This window comes from Onychostoma macrolepis, chromosome 15, assembly GCF_012432095.1.
Source record: "Onychostoma macrolepis isolate SWU-2019 chromosome 15, ASM1243209v1, whole genome shotgun sequence".
Taxonomy (NCBI): Eukaryota; Metazoa; Chordata; class Actinopteri; order Cypriniformes; family Cyprinidae; genus Onychostoma; species Onychostoma macrolepis.
The window spans coordinates 11,166,957-11,186,112 of record NC_081169.1 but is presented as its reverse complement, the minus strand read 5'-3'; the positions used below and the strand labels follow the sequence as shown (position 1 = coordinate 11,186,112).

The following is a 19,156-nucleotide window of genomic DNA, read 5'->3' as shown; positions in this document are numbered from 1 at the left end:
ATTATTCAGAGCTCACCAGCCCACTGACTGATCTCACTAAAAAGGAAGCCCCAGATCCAGTCCAGTGACTGATCTCACTTTTTTTGTTGCAGATGGACACGTCGGACAGGGGGCTGGGTGCAGTCCTGTCCCAGGTGGTCGGAGGAGAGGAGTGGCCGGTGCGGTATCTGAATCGGAAGCTTTCAAAGAGAGAGACCACATACAGCACCATTGAAAAGGAGTGTCTGGCCATTCGGTGGGCCGTCCTCACCCTCCGTTATTACCTCCTGGGACAAGAATTCACTATCTGTTCGGACCACACGCTCCCTCCAGTGGCTCCAGTAATGTTCAAGTCAGGTGATTACATTTTTTGTGAAATTCTCTGTGGATGTTTTTTTCATGGAGTTAGGGTCTTTAAAGAGAATGTTGTATTTGTTACTGTTCAATAGTCCCTATCCCTCACTTTCAGTTTTAGCCAACTATTCTTCTGATGAAGTCTTACTTTGTGTACACAGTCATAACCATAAAAACTGTTGATCTTAAAATACCAAACAATTGGGCTCTAAAACAGGCTCCCATGATTTGCCCTCAAGTCTTAAGACGGAAAGTTTACCAGCATGCTGTCTTCTCAATGGTGGTAAGAGATAAACTGCATGATATGAATATTGCTGCAAATACTTTCTCTATCTGTTAACATCATTTAGTCATTTTCACTACTTGCCATTAAAAGTCATCTTATGGCAAAACAAATCATGTGTTTGCTCAGTTTGTGAGCTTTGCAGCATAGTAGTCTGAATAAAAATTATTTAAAGTCATCTCTTCTGTCTTACCCAAATTAGATTACCACAAGAACTATTACTGCTAAAACATAAATACATAAATAAAACAATGAGGAATTGTAACCACTAAATATTTTAAGAAATTCTTAAATACCATTTGATTCCCATCCCTAATGATCAAGTTATCCATGCTGATATATTCCCTGGCTATCCTAAATTCCACACTGCTGACAGGTGTGAAAGCAGCTCTGCACACTTGGGAGTAGATTGAACAAATAATTAGCCTTCATAATAAGTGGGGGTGGGGTGGGGGACCTGACATCGTCATGAAATTTAATTATGATCTGTATTAGTTTGTTTTGCTCCTTCTGATGTTTTGTGGCAGTGGTAATCATTTACACAGACAGGAACCCCAAAAAGACAGGAACAAATTCTGAGATGGCACTGATGGCATTTTATTGAAAATTTGGATAAAGCCACATAAATGTTGGTTTGGAAATAAATTAATCTCAAACAAGAAGTTTGAGATAGTTATGCCAAATACCTATATACATTGCATTCACTGTTCAGAATACAGCAAAAACTGTACTTCACTGAAGTCTGATATACTATTAAAGCGTTATTTTGAGGTAAGATGCTTGGGTTGGTTTGGTCCTATATATTTAATAGGAGTGTATTTAGGTTTTTCTATCACTTCCAATCCAAGGTAGTGCTGCAAAACTTCGGGAACCAGAACTGTCCCTTCCTAATGGAAGACAAACAGGGAGGCACAATATAAAATTAATAAAACTAATGTCTGTTTAAAAATACACAAGTTATTTTACTTCAAATTTTACCTTGGTTTGGTGTGTCTCCAAAATCGCAATGACAGTACGTGGAACAGCACAAGCTGTAGCATTAACCTAAAATATGGGGAGGAAAAAAGAAAGGGTTCTTGACTGCTACAGCCATTTTTGGAGCTGAAGGAATGGTTCTGTTCTTTTAGTTATCTCCTACAATCATATTTACTTTTTTAACAGCACGACAAACAGAATGGAAATATTGCAGACACAAAACCTGGCTTACCATATTATTAACATAGTATTATAAATAGTCTCGTACCGTATGCGCATACTTAAGGTTTCCTTCTTTTCCCTCATAGAGAATGTTAAGGCGCCGACTCTGGTAATCTGTGCAGTTTGAGGCACTGGAAATCTGATAAAGGAAGTTGACATTTACCAAAAGGACTCAAAAGCAGACATGCTTTTCTTCTTCTTTTTTTTCATTTTAGATTATTTTTTACTCATGAATAAAAATTACAATTACATTGACTATTGACTTTTTGTTTTAAAGTATCATTCCAACCTCTCCAAAGCTGCCACGTCCTGGCATCCATGCCTCAATATCATATTTTCGGAAGGCAGGAGGCCCCAATTCTTGAGTGGGCATATCCAAGACTCTGTGAGAGAAATTGTTATTACCATTTTATCAGCAAGTGCTACAAATCTTAATTGTATTCACTGGCCAGTGAAAGCTAGTGCAATTAATGAATATTTCACAATAAATATTTCGTCCTTGGTGTGAACAAACATCAAAAACCACTGTTAGCTTAAAAAACACTTAAAGAAATGCTATACTTCTATTTTATTGAATTAGTACAGAATACCATAAAAATGAAAGAAAATGAATATCAATTAGCAACACATGATGTGCTATGTGATATATTGATGGTTAGAAAAATGGTTAGATTGTAGACCTGTAATGAAGTTTTAGGGAAGAGAAAATCTCCTTCTGTAATGTGACAAATTCATCCAACAATTGGGAACTCTCCTCTCCCGTCTCATTCGAAGTCACACCAAACATTTCAACCTGCATGAATAAAAACACAGTAAACATCCTAAAAAGGTTGTTCAGTTTGCACAATGTTCATAGTACTACATTTACTTTGATCTTGACATCACTGGTCTTGATCTGGACGTGGACAGAGAATCACAACACAACTTTTGTATTTTTCTTTCATATTTTTTTATTTTCTATTCTACCGCTTCTGTTTTACCTTGTTAAAATGGTGAACTCTGTAGAGCCCCCAGGCCTCTCTGCCTGCATCTGTTTCAGCTCGATAGCATGTGCTACTACAGACTGTCCTAGAACAAAAAAGTAATAATTTATCTTATTAATAACATTTTATGCAAGCATCAACAACTTAACTCAGCATTTAGGCAGTCTTTTAGGTAAATCTGGGATTTTATTTTTATTTTTTTTGTACCTGACAGGTAAATCCTTCAGATTTACAGCATGATCCATGAAATAGCCTGGAAGTTAAAATAAAGGAAAAGCTGTCCTTGCTCATCATAATTTGACTGCAAAGTATTTTGAAAGCCTCAAATATTGGTGCCTACTGGTCTATATTTCAGAATAAACTGATTAATAACTTGCATAACAAACAATTACATTTAATTTAGAAATAACCCTAGAATTGACAATTATATTCAAATATTCATATATTATTAATGATAATATCACAGACGTTCTTGATTTTCTCACCTGCCACTCCCACTTCTCCAGTACCAGCAAGATTAAGGTCAGGAAAGCGTGAAGGGTCCAGAGAGTATACCTGTGATTTATGAGCATTAGGCTGCATCCCACAACCCTCCTAAACAACAAATCCAAAAATAATGCAATGTCATGGAGATTCTTCATAGGTTGTCACTAAGTTGGCTAGTTTTGTAAACTTTATACGACATCTTTCCATTTAGAATCTTAATACACAACTATAATGTAATAAAAATGTTGCTACGTAAAAATGATAATAATGGAGGTCAGAACAAAGCAGTACTCACAAAAACCACTGATTTTAACATGTCAGGAACAACCATGGGAATAAAGCCCTGTAAAAATGTAAATTTAAAACAGTGTATTAAGTTCGCTCAACATCAAAGAAGAAACTTAAATAGTGATATTGCATTAAGTCAACACACACAGATATACATATAAATATAAATATGTATATGTATATGTATATACACAGTCATGGCCAAAAATATCAGCACCCTTAGTAAATATGATCAAAGGCGGCTGTGAAAATTAATCTGCATTGTTAATCCTTTTGATATTTTATTAAAAAAATTAAAATAAATAAATAAATAAATAATCACAAAAATCTAACCTTTCATTGGATAATAAGAATTTAAAATGGGGGGAAATATCATTATGAAATAAATGACAATTTTTGTTTTTAAGGTTTTCTGACCCCAAGACTCAACTATTTTCTGCAATTCTCCAGCTGTGGTCCTTGGAGAGTCTTTAGCCACTCAAACTCTCCTTCTCACCGTGCATTAGGACAATATAGACACACGTCCTCTTCCAGGCAATTTCGTAACATTTTATGTTGATTGGAAATTCTTAATTATTGCCCTGATGGTGGAAATGGGAATTTTCACTGCTCTAGCTCTTTTCTTAAAGCCACTTCACTAATTTTGTGAAGCTCAATTATCTTTTGCTGCACATCAGAAATATATTCTTTGGTTTTTCTCATTGTGATGGATGATTAAGGGAATTTAGGCTTTGTTTTCCCTCCTATTTATATTTCTGTGAAACAGGAAGCCATGGCTGGATAATTTCATGTTCATAATCACACTTTAGTGCTCAAAATTGTGAATATGAATGGGAATATACTTCAGAGATATTTTACTCATAAGAATTTCTAGGGGTGCCAATAATTGTGTCCAACGTGTATTTGAGAAAAACAATTATTTCATAATGATATTTCCCCCCATTTTAAATTCTTATTATCCAATGAAAGGTTAGATTTTTGTGAAATTTTTAAATAAAAGATCAAAAGGATTAACAATGCAGATTCATTTTCACAGCCACCTTTGATCATTATTTACCAAGGGTGCCGATATTTTTGGCCATGATTATATGTATATATATATATATATATATATATATATATGTGAATGAATGAAGAGTTTATTTGCAAAAACAGACAACTCGTGTTTTTTTTTTCATTTTCAAAAATCATGTTTTTATTGTGCTAGTTAGCTGTATTTTTTTTGTTATTTTTACTTAATCAAAATAACCCAACTACAGTTAATTGGAATGCACAATGAAAAACATGATTTTGAAATTATCTGTTTTGCAAATGAACTCTTCATATATATATATATATATATATATATATATATATAATCCGTAACATCTTCGGAACACAAATGAATATATTTTTGATGAAATCCAAGAGCTCTCTGACCCAGGATGAGGAGGAAAAGAATTGTTGAATAAAGTCGTTATTTTTGTTTTCTTTGCAGACAAAAAGTATTCTCGAAGCTTCATAAAAGTACAGTAGAGCCACTGATGTCACATGGACTATTTTATCAATGTCCTTGCTACATTTCTGGGACTGGGAACATTTCAGTTGTGTTGCTGTCTATGGAGGGTCAGAGAGCTCTTGAATTTCATCAAAAATATCTTAATTTGTGTTCCAAAGGTCTTAAGGGTTTGGAACGACATGAGGGTGAGCAATTAATGACAGAATTTAAATTTTTGGGTGAACTATCCCTTTTATTCTATTCACATTATTCCAAACGATGAAAACATACTAACCCGTTTCTGAAGAAGATCCATGGTATAATTTTGCAAGGCAAACTGAAGTCTGGCCCCTACGCCTCTCATATAGTATGATCTGTGCCCTGACACATGGGCAAGCCGTCTAAGAGGAAAAAGATACAAAAGAAAAATGAATAAAAATAAAGATTTAAATAAAATTAAAACATTAGAGAAAGAAAACATCTAACCTTTGTCTTATGATGTCAAGACTCTCTCCAATTTGGAGGTGGCCTTTTGGTTTGAAATCAAATTCTGTAGTGGACACACGACACTACAGTATATTACAATACATCTTGTGCAACACATTAACGCATTTGCAAACCATTTTACCGGGCACTGCCATGATAAATGTAGTTAACGACAAACATTAACATAAAATAACTAAACTACTCTGTTAAACACTGATCTCATTAGAGAATTGCTGTCAACTGCTGCAAGAAATCAGGAACGTCAAACCTCAATGACAATACAAGTCATGATTGCTGCTACTAACCAAATTGTATTTTTGACCAAACAATTTAAGGAGAGGGATAATATAGTTTACGTCAAATAAATTTACCTCGTTTCTGACCAACCAATTCAACCACTCTTGCCTGGCTCTCATCTCCGATGGGCTATGAGAAAAGAAAAAATTACATTTCTGTTCCTGTAAAAGCACACCTACTGTTGTTTGTTCTGGTGTATATCTGATAATTGGATTTGTTTAGTTTAACATTTAATTATTTAATACCAGTTAAGAGGAATGAATTAACATTTTTTGATCAGATACCTTACTTAAAGGGATAGTTCACCAAAAAATGAAAATTTGATGTTTATCTGCTTACCCCCAGAGCATCCAAGATGTAGGTGACTTTGTTTCTTCAGTAGAACACAAACGAAGATTTTTAACTCAAACCGTTGCAGTCTGTCAGTCCTATAATGCAAGTCAATGGGCACACAATCTCTGAGAGAAAAAAAAAACATGCACACAGAAATCCAAATTAAACCTTGCGGCTCGTGACGATACACTGATGTCCTAAGACACGAAACGATCAGTTTGTGCGAGAAACTGAACAGTATTTATATCATTTTTTACCTCTGATAAACCTCAATGTCTGACTGTCACAACATCTGGCGTGTGACGCGTCAACGGCTCTGGAACATAGATATATATATACATAGATATATACGTAGATCCTTACGTATCACAGCCCATAGAAACCGTCGCTAATGAGGCATCAATGTATATATATCTATGTGCCAGAGCAGGTTGACGCGTCACACGCCAGATGTTGTGACAGTCAGACATTGAGGTTTATCAGAGGTAAAAAATTATATAAATACTGTTCAGTTTCTCGCACAAACTGATTGTTTCATATCTTAGGACACCAGTGTATCATCACGAGCCGTAATGTTTAATTTGGATTTGTCCGTGCATATTTTTTCTTCTCCCAAAGATTGTGTGCCCATTGACGGGCATTATATGACTGACAGACGGCAACGGTTTGAGTTAAAAATCTTCGTTTGTGTTCTACTGAAGAAACAAAGTCACCTACATCTTGGATGCCCTGGGGGTAAGCAGATAAACATCAAATTTTCATTTTTGGGTGAACTATCCCTTTAAACTACTACACAAAATGTCCTTTTGAAGTGAAAATGAGGCATTTCCCAGGGTTTTCTCCAGTTTTTGTATCATGAAAAGGTAAGCGGTCTCTTACCACACTTGGATGTGTTCTGTTCGGCAATCTTAGGGCATGGCAGTAATGATCTTTCTCCAGCTCACCCTCTCGCACATACAACTGACTAAGTTTCTCTCTGATTGCTCTACCCTCTTCCCTAGCACTCGTGTACTCCTCAAGCTGTCAAGTACAAAACAATGCATATCATGCACAGTACATAATTGCAAGCAGAGACATCACTGAAATATAGTAAATATATTCACAGCTTTAAATTATTCTCAAATATTTTTTATTCATTAAAAGGTCATATTTATTTACTCAAACTAAAGTCTAAAAACTTACAGAAATCAATGAAAGCTGGTACTTACACTAGCCAAAGTAGATTTGTCATGTTCATCCTGAAAAAAAAAAAAAGTGAAAAAAAATTTACTAAAAACACATTTTATCCAGAAATAAATACCCAGTTGACAAAACAACAAAATCAACAAAAACTTTATTTCAACATCAAGAGATTTAAAGTTAAAGACTTGGAGTATAGGCTAGTGCACTATTTATGTAGACTACTGTCTATTTTGGAGTGGACACCCAGTCCTCATTTACTTCCATAATACAGAAAATAACAGCCAGAGTACACACCAGAAATTGACCTTCAACGACAATTTCTGGGCAAACTGTTCATTTAAAACATATGTATATGTATACTGTAAGTATATGTATGAACCAACGAGTATTTGTAACAACTGTAAATAATCACCACTTCTTGTATTTGCCCCCAAATAATTCAAATTTTAGCTTAATGGGATAGTTCACGCAAAAAATGAAAACTCTGTCATAAATACTATGGAGGACAATAGCTATTGTCAGCTGTTTGGTTATCAACATTCTTCAAAATATCTTCTTCTGTGCTTAAAATTAGAAAGAAATGTATTTAATTTTTCTATATGTGTATTGTATCAATGCCACTGCTTTTAAATCAGCAAAGATACAATTTGTTTTTACATACATGTTTGTAAATCAGTATTTTTATGTAATGTATTGAAAACAGATTTTCTACCTTTATTGCTCATTAATATATGATGTTTTTAATGAAGGGATTAGAGAAGAAGGACAAAAGTAATTGCTTCTACAGAATGTCAACAGTTCAAGAATGTAAGGGGATGAACTTACGTTTTCAAATAGGTTGCTGCCCAGCGGACATTATGCTGTAAATGTAAGGGACGGGTTCGATTTTGACTGAGATGTTGTAAGCCAGTGGTTTCCAATCCTTGGTATCCTTCCAACACCCCCAACACTGCATGTTTTTTCATGTCTCTCTTATCTGACACAAACAATGAGGTCTTGGAGTCTTTATCACTGTTGTAAGCAATATGAGCCACTCAAATTCAAGGCCTCAGATAACTACAGGATTTAGATATACGGCCCTTTTTATTATTTTCTTCTGTATCTCTCTGATGCTTCAAATTTCATCTGGAGGGAAAATAACTGAATATTGCCTCTTTCTGTAATCAAGGTCAGTAGGCCTGGGAGAAGTCTAGGTTAGGGAGTCAAATAAAATGTTTCAATGAAGAATATTTACATACTTCAGGTGGGCATATTATGGGATGTTCAGGAAGACTTGGGTAAAGTTGGTTTTATATTGGCACATTCGGACTATTGCATTCAATTATTTTGTTAACCACACTACACTGGACTGGGCATGGTATCACGGTATTGCCATTACAGGTCTAAAATGTTATTTTTAAATGTCTGGGTAGAAAACAACAACTTTTTTTCCCCCCACTGAACACAATATATTTTATTTTTAAGAAACATATAGAACATTTTGGAACAGTAAACATGTCAAGCTAAATAATTAAAATTGAATTCTTCTTAATTAAATTAAGTGCAGTCACTTAAGTGAGCCTAAACCTGCGGCTCAATAATCAAAAACATAATCAAAACAATTTCTATAAAAAAAATTTAATAAAAAATAATAATAATAAAAAATAATTTAAAAAGCAGTCATTAAACCTGCAGCTCAACAAGGTTTTTGGAGACATGCTCACTTTCTACACATTCATCTTTCAGTCCAAATTATGATGCAGGAATGTTCACCTTTCCCGGATTAAGTCTGGAGCGGAGAGGTACGAGGACGTATGCACATAAACGTAAGGAGAGAGAGCGCGCGAGTGTGTTACACACACACACACGGTCTCTCTCCGTACAACACTCTTAACAGTGGCAAAGTTTGTTTTTTTAAATGTCGTGATTTTGAACAGATGTAAACAATGGCAGGAGGCTTAAATGTATAGACGTGATAACAGCTAAATTTAATTATTGTACTAAATCACAGAAACGTAGTACTTTAGTCTGCTATTACCCGCTCTGTGGAGTAATGTGAGGGAGGAAACTAGTTGACGTTAGCTAGTTAATTAGCCATGTTATCTGCCTGATAGCAAGCCAAATAGTATTTATTTCAACACTGAAACAAACGGCGGGTGGGTGAGTCTCTGTCTTGATCGGGGTGAAAGAGGGAGAAATAAAGATGACACAGATAGTTTATGTACAACCTGGAAGTATTTATTTAGCGATCGGCTAAATAAACCGGAAAAATTTCCATACGGCAGACTTAGTGTTTTTCGACAGGGGAAAAAGTTCCAGGGATTCGCCTCATTCGGCCATCATCCCACACACAGGTGACTCTCACTGACCGCTGTCTGGAGGAGGAGGGGTCGTGTGACTCAACAAAATTATTTAGCGGTTTTGAAACCGTGACTTTTTCCAAACCGCGGTATACCTTGAAACCGGTTATCGTGCCTGCCTACATTGGACATTCAGCGGACATTCGCAAGTAAGTATGACATTAAAACAGTACTTGGCCATTTTGATCAATTGTGAAAAAAAAATGTAGTAGGTTGACAATGATTGTCGCTGATTAGAATTTGCAAAAAATAACTTTATTGCACATATAATTAGAAAGTTATTGAACGCGGAAATGTGCGAATATAAAACCAACTTTACCCAAGTTTCAAGAAGACCAAAGTGGATGAAGATGAACTTGGAAAGTGTGCATATATGTTAAAAGGAATTCAGGAAGCCTTATGATAATGCTCATTTGACTATCCAATCAACTTTGATAAGCCTTTGGTCAATGGCAAATGAATATGTATGCTTTTACAGAATAATACTTAGAGCTAATTTTGTAGGTATGTTTTGGCCATAAGTGAGACTACCCTAAATCACGATTTTCAGACAAATACATTTAATTTTATCATTTTATCATTGAGCAGTCTGACTACAATTTTACAGCACAACATGCGGGTGAGTAAATGATGACAGAATTTTCATTTCGGGTGAACTATCCCTTTAAATTGTCGTGCAGGTTTACATGAATAACATATCATACTGCATAAATGTGTACACTTACCACAAGAGCTCGGACTTTGGCACTGATCACATTCTTTCTCGTCTCCAAATCTGATATTTCTTTTTGCACCATCTGTAGTTCCTTCCATACTGAGATCTGGATACACAGTACCACACAGATGTTCCACTTACGTTTTCACATTCATTATCTAAAAAAACACAAGTGCAATTCACGTAGAAGTATTGTTTTAATGCATGACATGTAATGTAGTGTCTTACAATAACTCCAACATCAGCTGCCCGCAGATCTCCCTTCCGATTCTCCACCTCCTCCTTCACCGCATCCGTCTCCTCGCACACACGCCGCATGTCCAGTTTAGGTTTGTGACTGTACCCTTCCAGCACATGCTCATACAGACTGCTCCTGACCGGTCGAGAGGAGCAAGGTCGGCAGGACCGTCTAAATGCACCGCTGACATTGTGTCTTGAAGACGTAAACAGATACAAAGAGCAAAACCGTGTAGCTGCCCTTACGGAGGACGCCATGCTGAATGGGTTGACAGTTTAACTGTACAGGAGCCGATAGGACTCATTTCGTCCAAACGCGATTAGAAATGTGATGACTCGTTAAAATAATAATAATAATAATAAATATGTTTAAAATCGCTATTATTGATTCACTCATTCATTCTGAAAGCTTATTACACTTTGAAACTCAAAAACTTCCAGCCATATTATGGTCATTATGGCTGCATTATTTTAGTGGAAATTATCATTAGTTTTGAAAGGACTTTTACTATGGAAATCATACTGAAATACATACGACTTTTTATTGTATTATTGAACCGTTTGTACAACCAGCTTTGCAACAAAAATATGTTTTTGGATTAGAACAATGAGATCAGGTGAATAAAAGCAAAAAAAACTAACAAAAAAAAAAAAAGATTAAATTAAGGGACTAGGGCTTTTCTTATAAATCATATTCTTTTATTATGCCTAAAAAAATGTATTGCATTTTTATTTTTCATCACCTTAAGTGATTTTGTAAAAGAAAGAAATTCATTGTGAAATACACAAAACTAGATTTCACTCTCAAGTGCGTAGATGTGTGTAAATGAAAATTTCCCAGATTAAGGATATTATTAACCATAAATACATATTTGTTATTGCTCACAAGACCATGAACAATGACCTTTGGAGAAAACATTCTAAAGTGAGGAAACTCCGTAAATGTCAAGCCGTAATGCCGAATACATACAAAATGCATTATCAGTAGTTTCAGTATTGTCACAAAACACACATTTTCATATTTATTTGATCAAATCCAAATCTTCGTCGTAAGATTTCACTGCACGGATATAAACCGTTTAATAATTTTAAATGAATTTCTTTAGCTTTGGGAGTTTCAAATTTAAGGTTCCCGGAAACGGAAGTAAATATCCGTCACATCCGGTAAATCGGCCAATGAGCAAAGCGGAAGTCTAGTGTGTTGTTCCGGCAAGTGACAGAATACCTCAGCTTGCTTCGCCTCCAATCATGGAGCAATGTTGGCAGCTGTGAGCAATAGTTGACATTACTGATCAAACAATCATTTATTTCTCCCGGGACTACGTTTCTCTGGGCCAATCCGGATTACCAGCCTTTAATAATCTGCATGGAGCCGTGGTCGACAGTGTGGATGTATCAGGCGCGCGTGTATATTTTTGTGCTCATATGCTAAGGATGGACAACACACCGTAATGAGCCGACCAATTTGCGCTGAAACTACCCAGGAAGGTCAAGGCGTTGTGAACGGGCCGAAGAGTGTCAGGCCGTCTGTACCATTGTGGCACCCTGAGAGCCTTGATACACAAAATCGAACTCAAGATACCCCAAGAATTAAGAGAATATCCATCACCCAGATCTGTACCGCTGGGGTCAACTCTCACACTTTCTGATAGAAATCTTCACCTCTCATGGTAATATTAAAAAAAAAAAAAAAATGTACATTATTTTAATGGGCAAGAGTTTTATGCTCGGTTAGGCTGTTTTTTGTATTTGGGTGGAGGGCACGTTTCGTTCTGCAGTGTAGTATTAATATTTATATAACGTTACATACGGTGCATAAAGAATCAGGTTACTTTGGCAATCCCAATACTAATATTCTGATCAACAAATAGCTTTTGGGGAATGTTTTGATGAGGGAAGAAACCTGGAAATAGCTGGGAATTGTTAAATACATAAAAATATACCCGGTCTAGAAACCTCAAAAGAAGTGAGCATATTGTAAAAGAAACTATTATTGTTTCTTTGTGTATTGAATCAATGTTACTGCTTATACATGATCCATTTTTCTAATTTAATTTTTTTTGCTAATTTAAACAGGGATTTTCTTAAATATCTTTGAAATCATGAAAGATACTGTTTGTTTTTTACATATATACATGCATGTGTGTATTCAGTATTTTGTTGTACGTGTTAAAATAGGTTTTCTACCTTTTATTGTTCATTAATATATGGTGTTTTCGATGAAAAGTAACAATGGAGGTTATGCCATGCATGTAAGAGTTAGAGTTTGACTGATAAGCATGGAGATGTTGTAAGTTTTTCGAGGCACTCAAATGCAGGGCCTCAGAAAACTGAATACTGGTCTTCTTTTTCTGTCACTCGGAAGATTCAGATATATTGCCGTTTTGTTATTTTCATCTCCCTCTGATGTTTCAAATTTAGTATAGGAATTTGTAAGAAACAACTTGTGAATAATGCCTCTCTGTGGTCAAGGTCAGTAGGCCTGGAAAAAGTCTAGGGAGTCAAATAAAATGTTTCAGTTGAATTAACATTACATATGTAAATTGTAAACCGTTCATTTGATTATCCGGTCATCTTTGAAAGTCTTTATTCAATGATAAATGATTTTGTATGGTTTTACTCCGTTTTGCTTAGTCATTTTGTAGTTCTCAGAGTTATGTTTCGGTCATAAGGGAGACTACCCTGGATTGCGATTTTCAGACACATACATTTAATTTATCATTTTACCTTTGAGTGGCCTGACTATAATTTTACAGGTGAATGTCCAGTACTATATATATATATATATATATATATGTATATGTGTGTGTGTGTGTCTAGTTCAGCCCTAGAAACTATAAATGTGACCACAGCATTATACTGTCACTATATGAGCATTTGATAAATTACATGTTATAAACGATATATTTTTAAATTAACTTGCCACAGATGAATACTGTCAGAGGTGGTGCGGTTACCTGGCGACCACAGCCGTGGCAGGATGCAGATAGAGGTGGTGGAGAGCCTCTCTCAGATAGCGACTCGGAGGAAGAGGATTTTCCTGATGACTACTCGACTCCCTTGGGGGAATATGTAACTCAGGGTGAGACAATGGTTGTAGTTTTGAACATTGATTGTTGGATAAGGTATACTGTTATTATAGAGTTCGGGATTGTGTAATATAATTTCTTATTTCACTTTAAATTTATCATAACAATCTGTACAGCACATGCTTCAATCTAACTCTGCTTTATTGCTCTTTTATATGTCCCAAATCATCACACAACAGCAGTGGATGTATTGGGGTTTATAAGATTCATTGTTTTTTCTCTCTTTCATCTCATTCAGGGTTAAAACAGCTGCTTGATGCTCAGCAGTTGTGTGATGTCACTCTTGTTGTGGAGGGGAAAAAGTTTATGTGTCACAGGTAGGTTTTATGGTTTCAGCTTTCAAGGTTGTCTGATTGTATTATTGTACGTAAAGGTTTTTTTTTTTTTTTTTCATGACTTGAATAATTTCAAAAACGGCATACAATCTAATGTACCCATCTGTTAAACTGCATGATGAATTTTGTATAATGAAAAATAGTACCATTCAGTCAGTAGATGTTTTTTAAACGCATTTCTTTTATTCAGCAAGGATGCATTAAATACAGTAAAGACATTTCTGATGTTACAAAAGACTTCTGAACTTTCTATTCATCAAAAATTTCTTTCAACATTGATAATATAAAAGTGTTTCTTGAGCAGCAAATCAGCAGATTAAAATGGTTTCTAAAGGATCATGTGACACTAAAGGCTGGAGTATTGGCTGATATAAATTAAGCTTTCCCATCACAGGAATAAATCATATTTTGAAATATTTTCTAATAAAATTAAGAATTTTAATTTTAACAGTATTTTGAAATATCACAAATTTGTTTTTCACTGTATATTTATTTAAATAAATGAAGCCTTGGTGAGTGAGTATAAGAGACATTTTTTGCATAACATTAAAAATCTTACCAATCTCTAACTTTGAAATGGTAGTGTACATCTAAAACTGTTCTGTTTTGACATGTGCTGTTTTTCTTTTTTCAGAGTTCTTTTAGCAGCAGTCAGTCCATATTTCCGTGCCATGTTTACCAGCCCTCTCGTAGAGTCTCGTCTTACTGAGATCCGACTGGAGGAGGTGACACCTTCTGTTATGGAGACAGTTATCCACTTTGTGTATACAGGAGAAGCAGGTCTTAGTCTTGACACAGCAGAGGACTTGTTTGTAGCAGCCAATCGTCTTCAAGTGATGCCCTTGCAGGATCTTTGCTCTAGGTAAAATTTAGATGTGATCCTATTGTAATCGTTCTACTTTGTATCTTGTCTTGCTGATGCTCACATTTTATTTTCCTGTTTGTTAGATTCCTATTTGAACACCTGTCTGTGGAGAATTGCCTGGGCATGTACTCTCTGGCTCGTTCACATCATGACCAGCTGCTTCTTCGGGCTTCTTTGAGACTGGTGGGCCAGCATTTCCCTCGAGTGGCCCGGCAGCGAGATTTCCTCCTGTTGGACCCAGGAACTCTTGGCAGCTTGTTGGAGTCGGATCGATTGGGTGTGGAGTCTGAGACTGAAGTATACGATGCAGCAAGGCGCTGGGCAGAATACCAGCCAGCTGATCGTTACATTCACATGCCCAATTTGTTACGCCATTTACGCCCTGGCCTTTTCGGCCCTGAAGAGAGCCACCGAATGAACCAAGAACTTGGACCTCGAGCCAGTACCGAGGGCATGGGAGGACCACTGAGGCCTCGAGAAGGCATGTTTGAGAAGAAAATAGTCTGTGTAGACCTTAAGCCAAGGGAGGATGCGTCTTTACAGGAAAGGGACTTCACGGTGGATTGCTTCGACCCTCGTACAGGGAAGTGGGAGAAGCTGGCAGCCTTGGGCTCTTTGCTTTGTCCCGGCTGCACTGCTGTCGGAGGTCGACTGTTTGTGGCGGGAGGCATCCTGCGGAGTTCCGAGGTCTCCTCAGATCTTCATGAGTATGATGTCGTGCTAAACCGCTGGATTGTACAGCCATTGATGGCTGAACCACGCGCGATGTTGGGTCTTCTTGGCTGCGGAGGTTTTTTATACGCTCTTGGTGGCTGTAACCGAGCAGCCTTTCTGGACACATCTGAAAAATTTGACCTTAACACGCTGACCTGGGCATCGGGACCTCGTTTGCCATTGCCATTGCGTTCTTTTGCTTGCGCTGCCCTCCGCTGTCGTCTCTACTTGCTTGGTGGTACCACACTGGAGCAGAGCAGGGCTGTGGTGCATGCTGGCGTGCTTATATACCACACGGTTACAAATACCTGGAGCCGTGTCGCCCTAGACTCTGGCGCCACCTGCCTGGCTGGAGGCGTAGCAGTACGTGGCGGCGTTTGTGCCATTGGTGGTTACTTGCGTGATGCCGCCAAGTTCCTCAATGGCAACTACACCCAGGCTGAACCACTAGATGCCACAGGACGTGTGTTGTTCTTCCGAGAAGGAAGAGGATCAGGAGTAGAGCGGGAAGTGGCAGTTGGAGTAGAGCGAGGGGGTGGCGGTAGTGACCGTGCGCCTAGTCCGGTGGTTTTTCCTGGCCTGCCAAGGCGGATTGCTGCCGGAGGTGTGGCTAGATGGAAACGCAGGATATATGTGTTGGGTGGTGAGAATGGATCGAGATTTTATGATAGCGTCTACTGCTGGAAACCTGGCTGGCGAAGCTGGGTCCAAAGACGGGAGAAATTACCCGGGGAAACAGGAGGAGTTAGCCAGTTTGGATGTACCACCCTGAAGTTCCCAAAAAAACACATTTTAGCACGTCTTCGTGCTGCTCAACAGAAACGGGGAAAGGAGAAACGGCCGACCCGGTCATGCAGAGTCATGCGGATCGACAGGACAAGTCAGGAAGTGTGATTTTTTTTCAATGAGACCTATGGGCATTTTGGAAACATTTATGCACCTACTTTTACATCTTTACTCTTGGTTGATGTCTAGATGTTTTGAAATTCATTATTTCATTTCTGCAAGCTGAACGCAAGTTTTTGTTTACCAAGTATTGACAGAAAATATACAGTAACATTTGGATATGATTTCAGAATGTTTTGCTCTTAATAATGGTAATTCTTCACAGATGCCCAAATTTGGTCTTAGAAATGGCATCATCTTGGAGAATAATAAACTGTTTGAATCACAGCAAAAACAAGTTATACACATGCTTGACTCGATGAGAAAAAAGTCATTATTTGAACCTTTTTGCTTAAAGTTATTGCTTTGAGGCTGAATATAGTTTTACACACATTAGAACATCTAGATTGCTACCATAACAGCAGTTGATACTACTGTAAAGTCATAGCTTAATATGGGATCTCTTATAATCAGTGTAAGAAGCTTCAAACCGTTACCTTTTTTTTTTTTTGATAACAGTGGTTTCAAATAACACTTATGTTAAACTGCTGTTTAGCAACATCATGAGATTCATCCAGGTTTTCCATCAACTAGCATTTCTATGCTGTATCCCAAAATTTGCAGTAAAATGCTGGATGGAAAAACCATCATGTGAATGAAATTTGCATAATATGCTTAAATGTATACACTTCGTTTGAGGTGGATGATCTTTTGTATTATTATTTGGTTAGAAAACATGCATAAACTATGATGGAAATACATTTACAGATGAAATTGTTAGACATGCATTCAGAAGATATCATGTGATTTAAATAAATTGCTTAGAGAAGAAAAAAACATGTTGCTCTAGCCAGTCTGAACTTTTATCTTGCAGATGATTGCTAGCACACATGAAGTTTGTTAGAGTGTTATATCTGCGCACTCTAAACCACACGCAATTTATTACATTTAATAAAGGAGCAACTATCCCATCGACTACAATTTCCATTTCTATTTTTTTTTGTTTTTTCTATTTAACATATGGTGCAAATTGTTTTTACGTTATATTGTTTTGTCTAATGCAATTTTAACTAATGTGATAACATAGACCCAGATGATAACCGCTGATGAACAACATTATGTAATTCTAAATGATGTGGCTATTCAGATTTAATTTTGCAAACCCTTCTGTATTTTAAATGATCTGTAATTCACAAATGCATTCACTATAACTGTGCTGAATTCATGCTTATTTGATGCCGGAATCTCAAGCTCAAACTTTTTTTTTAAATAAGATATCAAATGAAATCAAGAGAAACAGTTTCTCTTTGACTGAAATTTTCATGTTTTTTAATCTCACGTTACTGAACTAATATTGAACAATAATGCAACAAAACATGAGTCTTAACATTAACACAATCCATGTTATAGTCCTTAAGTATCTTGTGCGATTTTTTAGTTTTTTTTTGTGGTGTCCACTTGAAGTTGGACATCTCTGGAAGAGTTAATGCTGACATAGTGATTGATTTTCTGCACATCGTTGTAACGCACTGTTCAGCTTGCCCTCAATGAAGTGGATCAGTATACGTATATCTGTAGTGCTTTAATGCCATCTTTTTGGGTTTAGCTGGTCATCTCATCTGAAATGTTTTAAAGCATAGACTCTCAATAGAAACCAAATGACTGCTTTTTGTATGATTGTTTTCATTTTGTTTCAGTTTCTAAGTTATTGTAATTTTGTCTTACAGTAACATTTTCGCAGAGACAAAGAGACTCTGTACTTTCATCTGATGTCAAACAGGTCTGTTTGTTTTTAAAGACCTACAATTGTCAAATATTGAACATTGTTTGAATGGAAAGTCTGTGCTCTGGTTTGCATTAAATAAATTGAACAGAAGTTTCTTTGTTGCTTGTCCTGCGAATATAAGTGAGTTGTTGTTGCATTTGAGAAGCAGTGAAGTAGTGATAATGTCACACACACCAAAGGGCAAGATTATTAACCAGACCTTAGTGACACAACTGATGCATTCACAAGCTGATCATCCATGAAAGAATTTATCCTTCCTCTTCTTAGTTATTTCCAAATACGGTACTGTTGGGAACATTATTTTAGGTGTTGGTGAGAAACACAAACATGTTAATTAAAAAGAAAAGAAGAAAATGCTATTCTGCTTATATCAGCATAAAGAAAAACTATGCAACATTATATTTTATCACATCATTTAGCCTGTTACTCTAATTATTATGTAATAAGGCCTATATGAAAAATTTAAGTCAAAGTATTTTTAATACATAAGAAATAACAAGCATGATTACATGATGTTATTAATAAAAAATACTGGTAACACTTTACAATAAGGTTCATTAGTTAACATTAATAATAAACTGCACTTATACAGCGTTTATTAATCTTTGTTAATATTTCAACATTTACTAATACATTATTAAAATCTTGTTAACATTAGTTAATGCACTGTGAACTAACAATGAACATCTGTATTTTTATTAACTAATGTTAGCGAAGATTAGTAAATACAGTAACAAATGTATTGCTCATGGTTAGTTAATACATTAACTAATGTTTAACTAATGAACCTTATTGTAAAGTGTTACCAAAATACTTCAAATAAGTAATTGAAATTTTTTTTCATGA

General features: G+C 36.2%; 2 protein-coding genes across 2 annotated transcripts; one reads left to right on the top strand and one right to left on the bottom strand.

Annotated features, from left to right (window-relative positions):
- Nucleotides 1–1,172: 1,172 nt before the first annotated feature.
- On the bottom strand, nucleotides 1,173–11,002 carry sars2 (seryl-tRNA synthetase 2, mitochondrial). The gene is made up of 16 exons (XM_058745641.1): nucleotides 10,628–11,002; nucleotides 10,410–10,505; nucleotides 7,372–7,401; nucleotides 7,043–7,183; nucleotides 5,905–5,959; nucleotides 5,534–5,597; nucleotides 5,343–5,448; nucleotides 3,578–3,625; nucleotides 3,282–3,390; nucleotides 3,004–3,049; nucleotides 2,794–2,881; nucleotides 2,494–2,606; nucleotides 2,103–2,196; nucleotides 1,860–1,952; nucleotides 1,595–1,660; nucleotides 1,173–1,503 (listed from the first exon to the last, which is right to left on the bottom strand). The coding sequence occupies exons 1-16, from the start codon at nucleotides 10,892–10,894 to the stop codon at nucleotides 1,378–1,380; spliced, it is 1,542 nt and encodes a 513-aa protein (XP_058601624.1). The 5' UTR covers nucleotides 10,895–11,002; the 3' UTR covers nucleotides 1,173–1,377.
- An 803-nt stretch (nucleotides 11,003–11,805) lies between these two features.
- si:dkey-260j18.2 (uncharacterized protein LOC325231 homolog) lies at nucleotides 11,806–18,737 on the top strand. Its single transcript, XM_058745419.1, has 5 exons — nucleotides 11,806–12,306; nucleotides 13,565–13,718; nucleotides 13,964–14,042; nucleotides 14,695–14,922; nucleotides 15,009–18,737. Exons 1-5 carry the CDS (start codon nucleotides 12,304–12,306, stop codon nucleotides 16,531–16,533), a joined length of 1,989 nt encoding a protein of 662 aa, XP_058601402.1. The 5' UTR covers nucleotides 11,806–12,303; the 3' UTR covers nucleotides 16,534–18,737.
- The last annotated feature ends 419 nt before the right edge of the window (nucleotides 18,738–19,156 follow it).

What these genes read in the sequence shown, in the direction of transcription:
- sars2 (XM_058745641.1), bottom strand. Translation starts at nt 10,894, where the DNA reads ATGGCGTCCTCCGTAAGGGCAGCTACACGGTTTTGCTCTTTGTATCTG. An exon ending in ATTGGTTGGTCAGAAACGAG is followed by an intron (nt 5,598 to 5,904) that starts GTAAATTTATTT and finishes TGTCCACTACAG; the next exon opens with AATTTGATTTCAAACCAAAA. An exon ending in TGGAGAAGTGGGAGTGGCAG is followed by an intron (nt 3,050 to 3,281) that starts GTGAGAAAATCA and finishes TTTAACTTCCAG; the next exon opens with GCTATTTCATGGATCATGCT.
- si:dkey-260j18.2 (XM_058745419.1), top strand. An exon ending in AAAAAGTTTATGTGTCACAG is followed by an intron (nt 14,043 to 14,694) that starts GTAGGTTTTATG and finishes TTCTTTTTTCAG; the next exon opens with AGTTCTTTTAGCAGCAGTCA. An exon ending in TTGCAGGATCTTTGCTCTAG is followed by an intron (nt 14,923 to 15,008) that starts GTAAAATTTAGA and finishes CCTGTTTGTTAG; the next exon opens with ATTCCTATTTGAACACCTGT.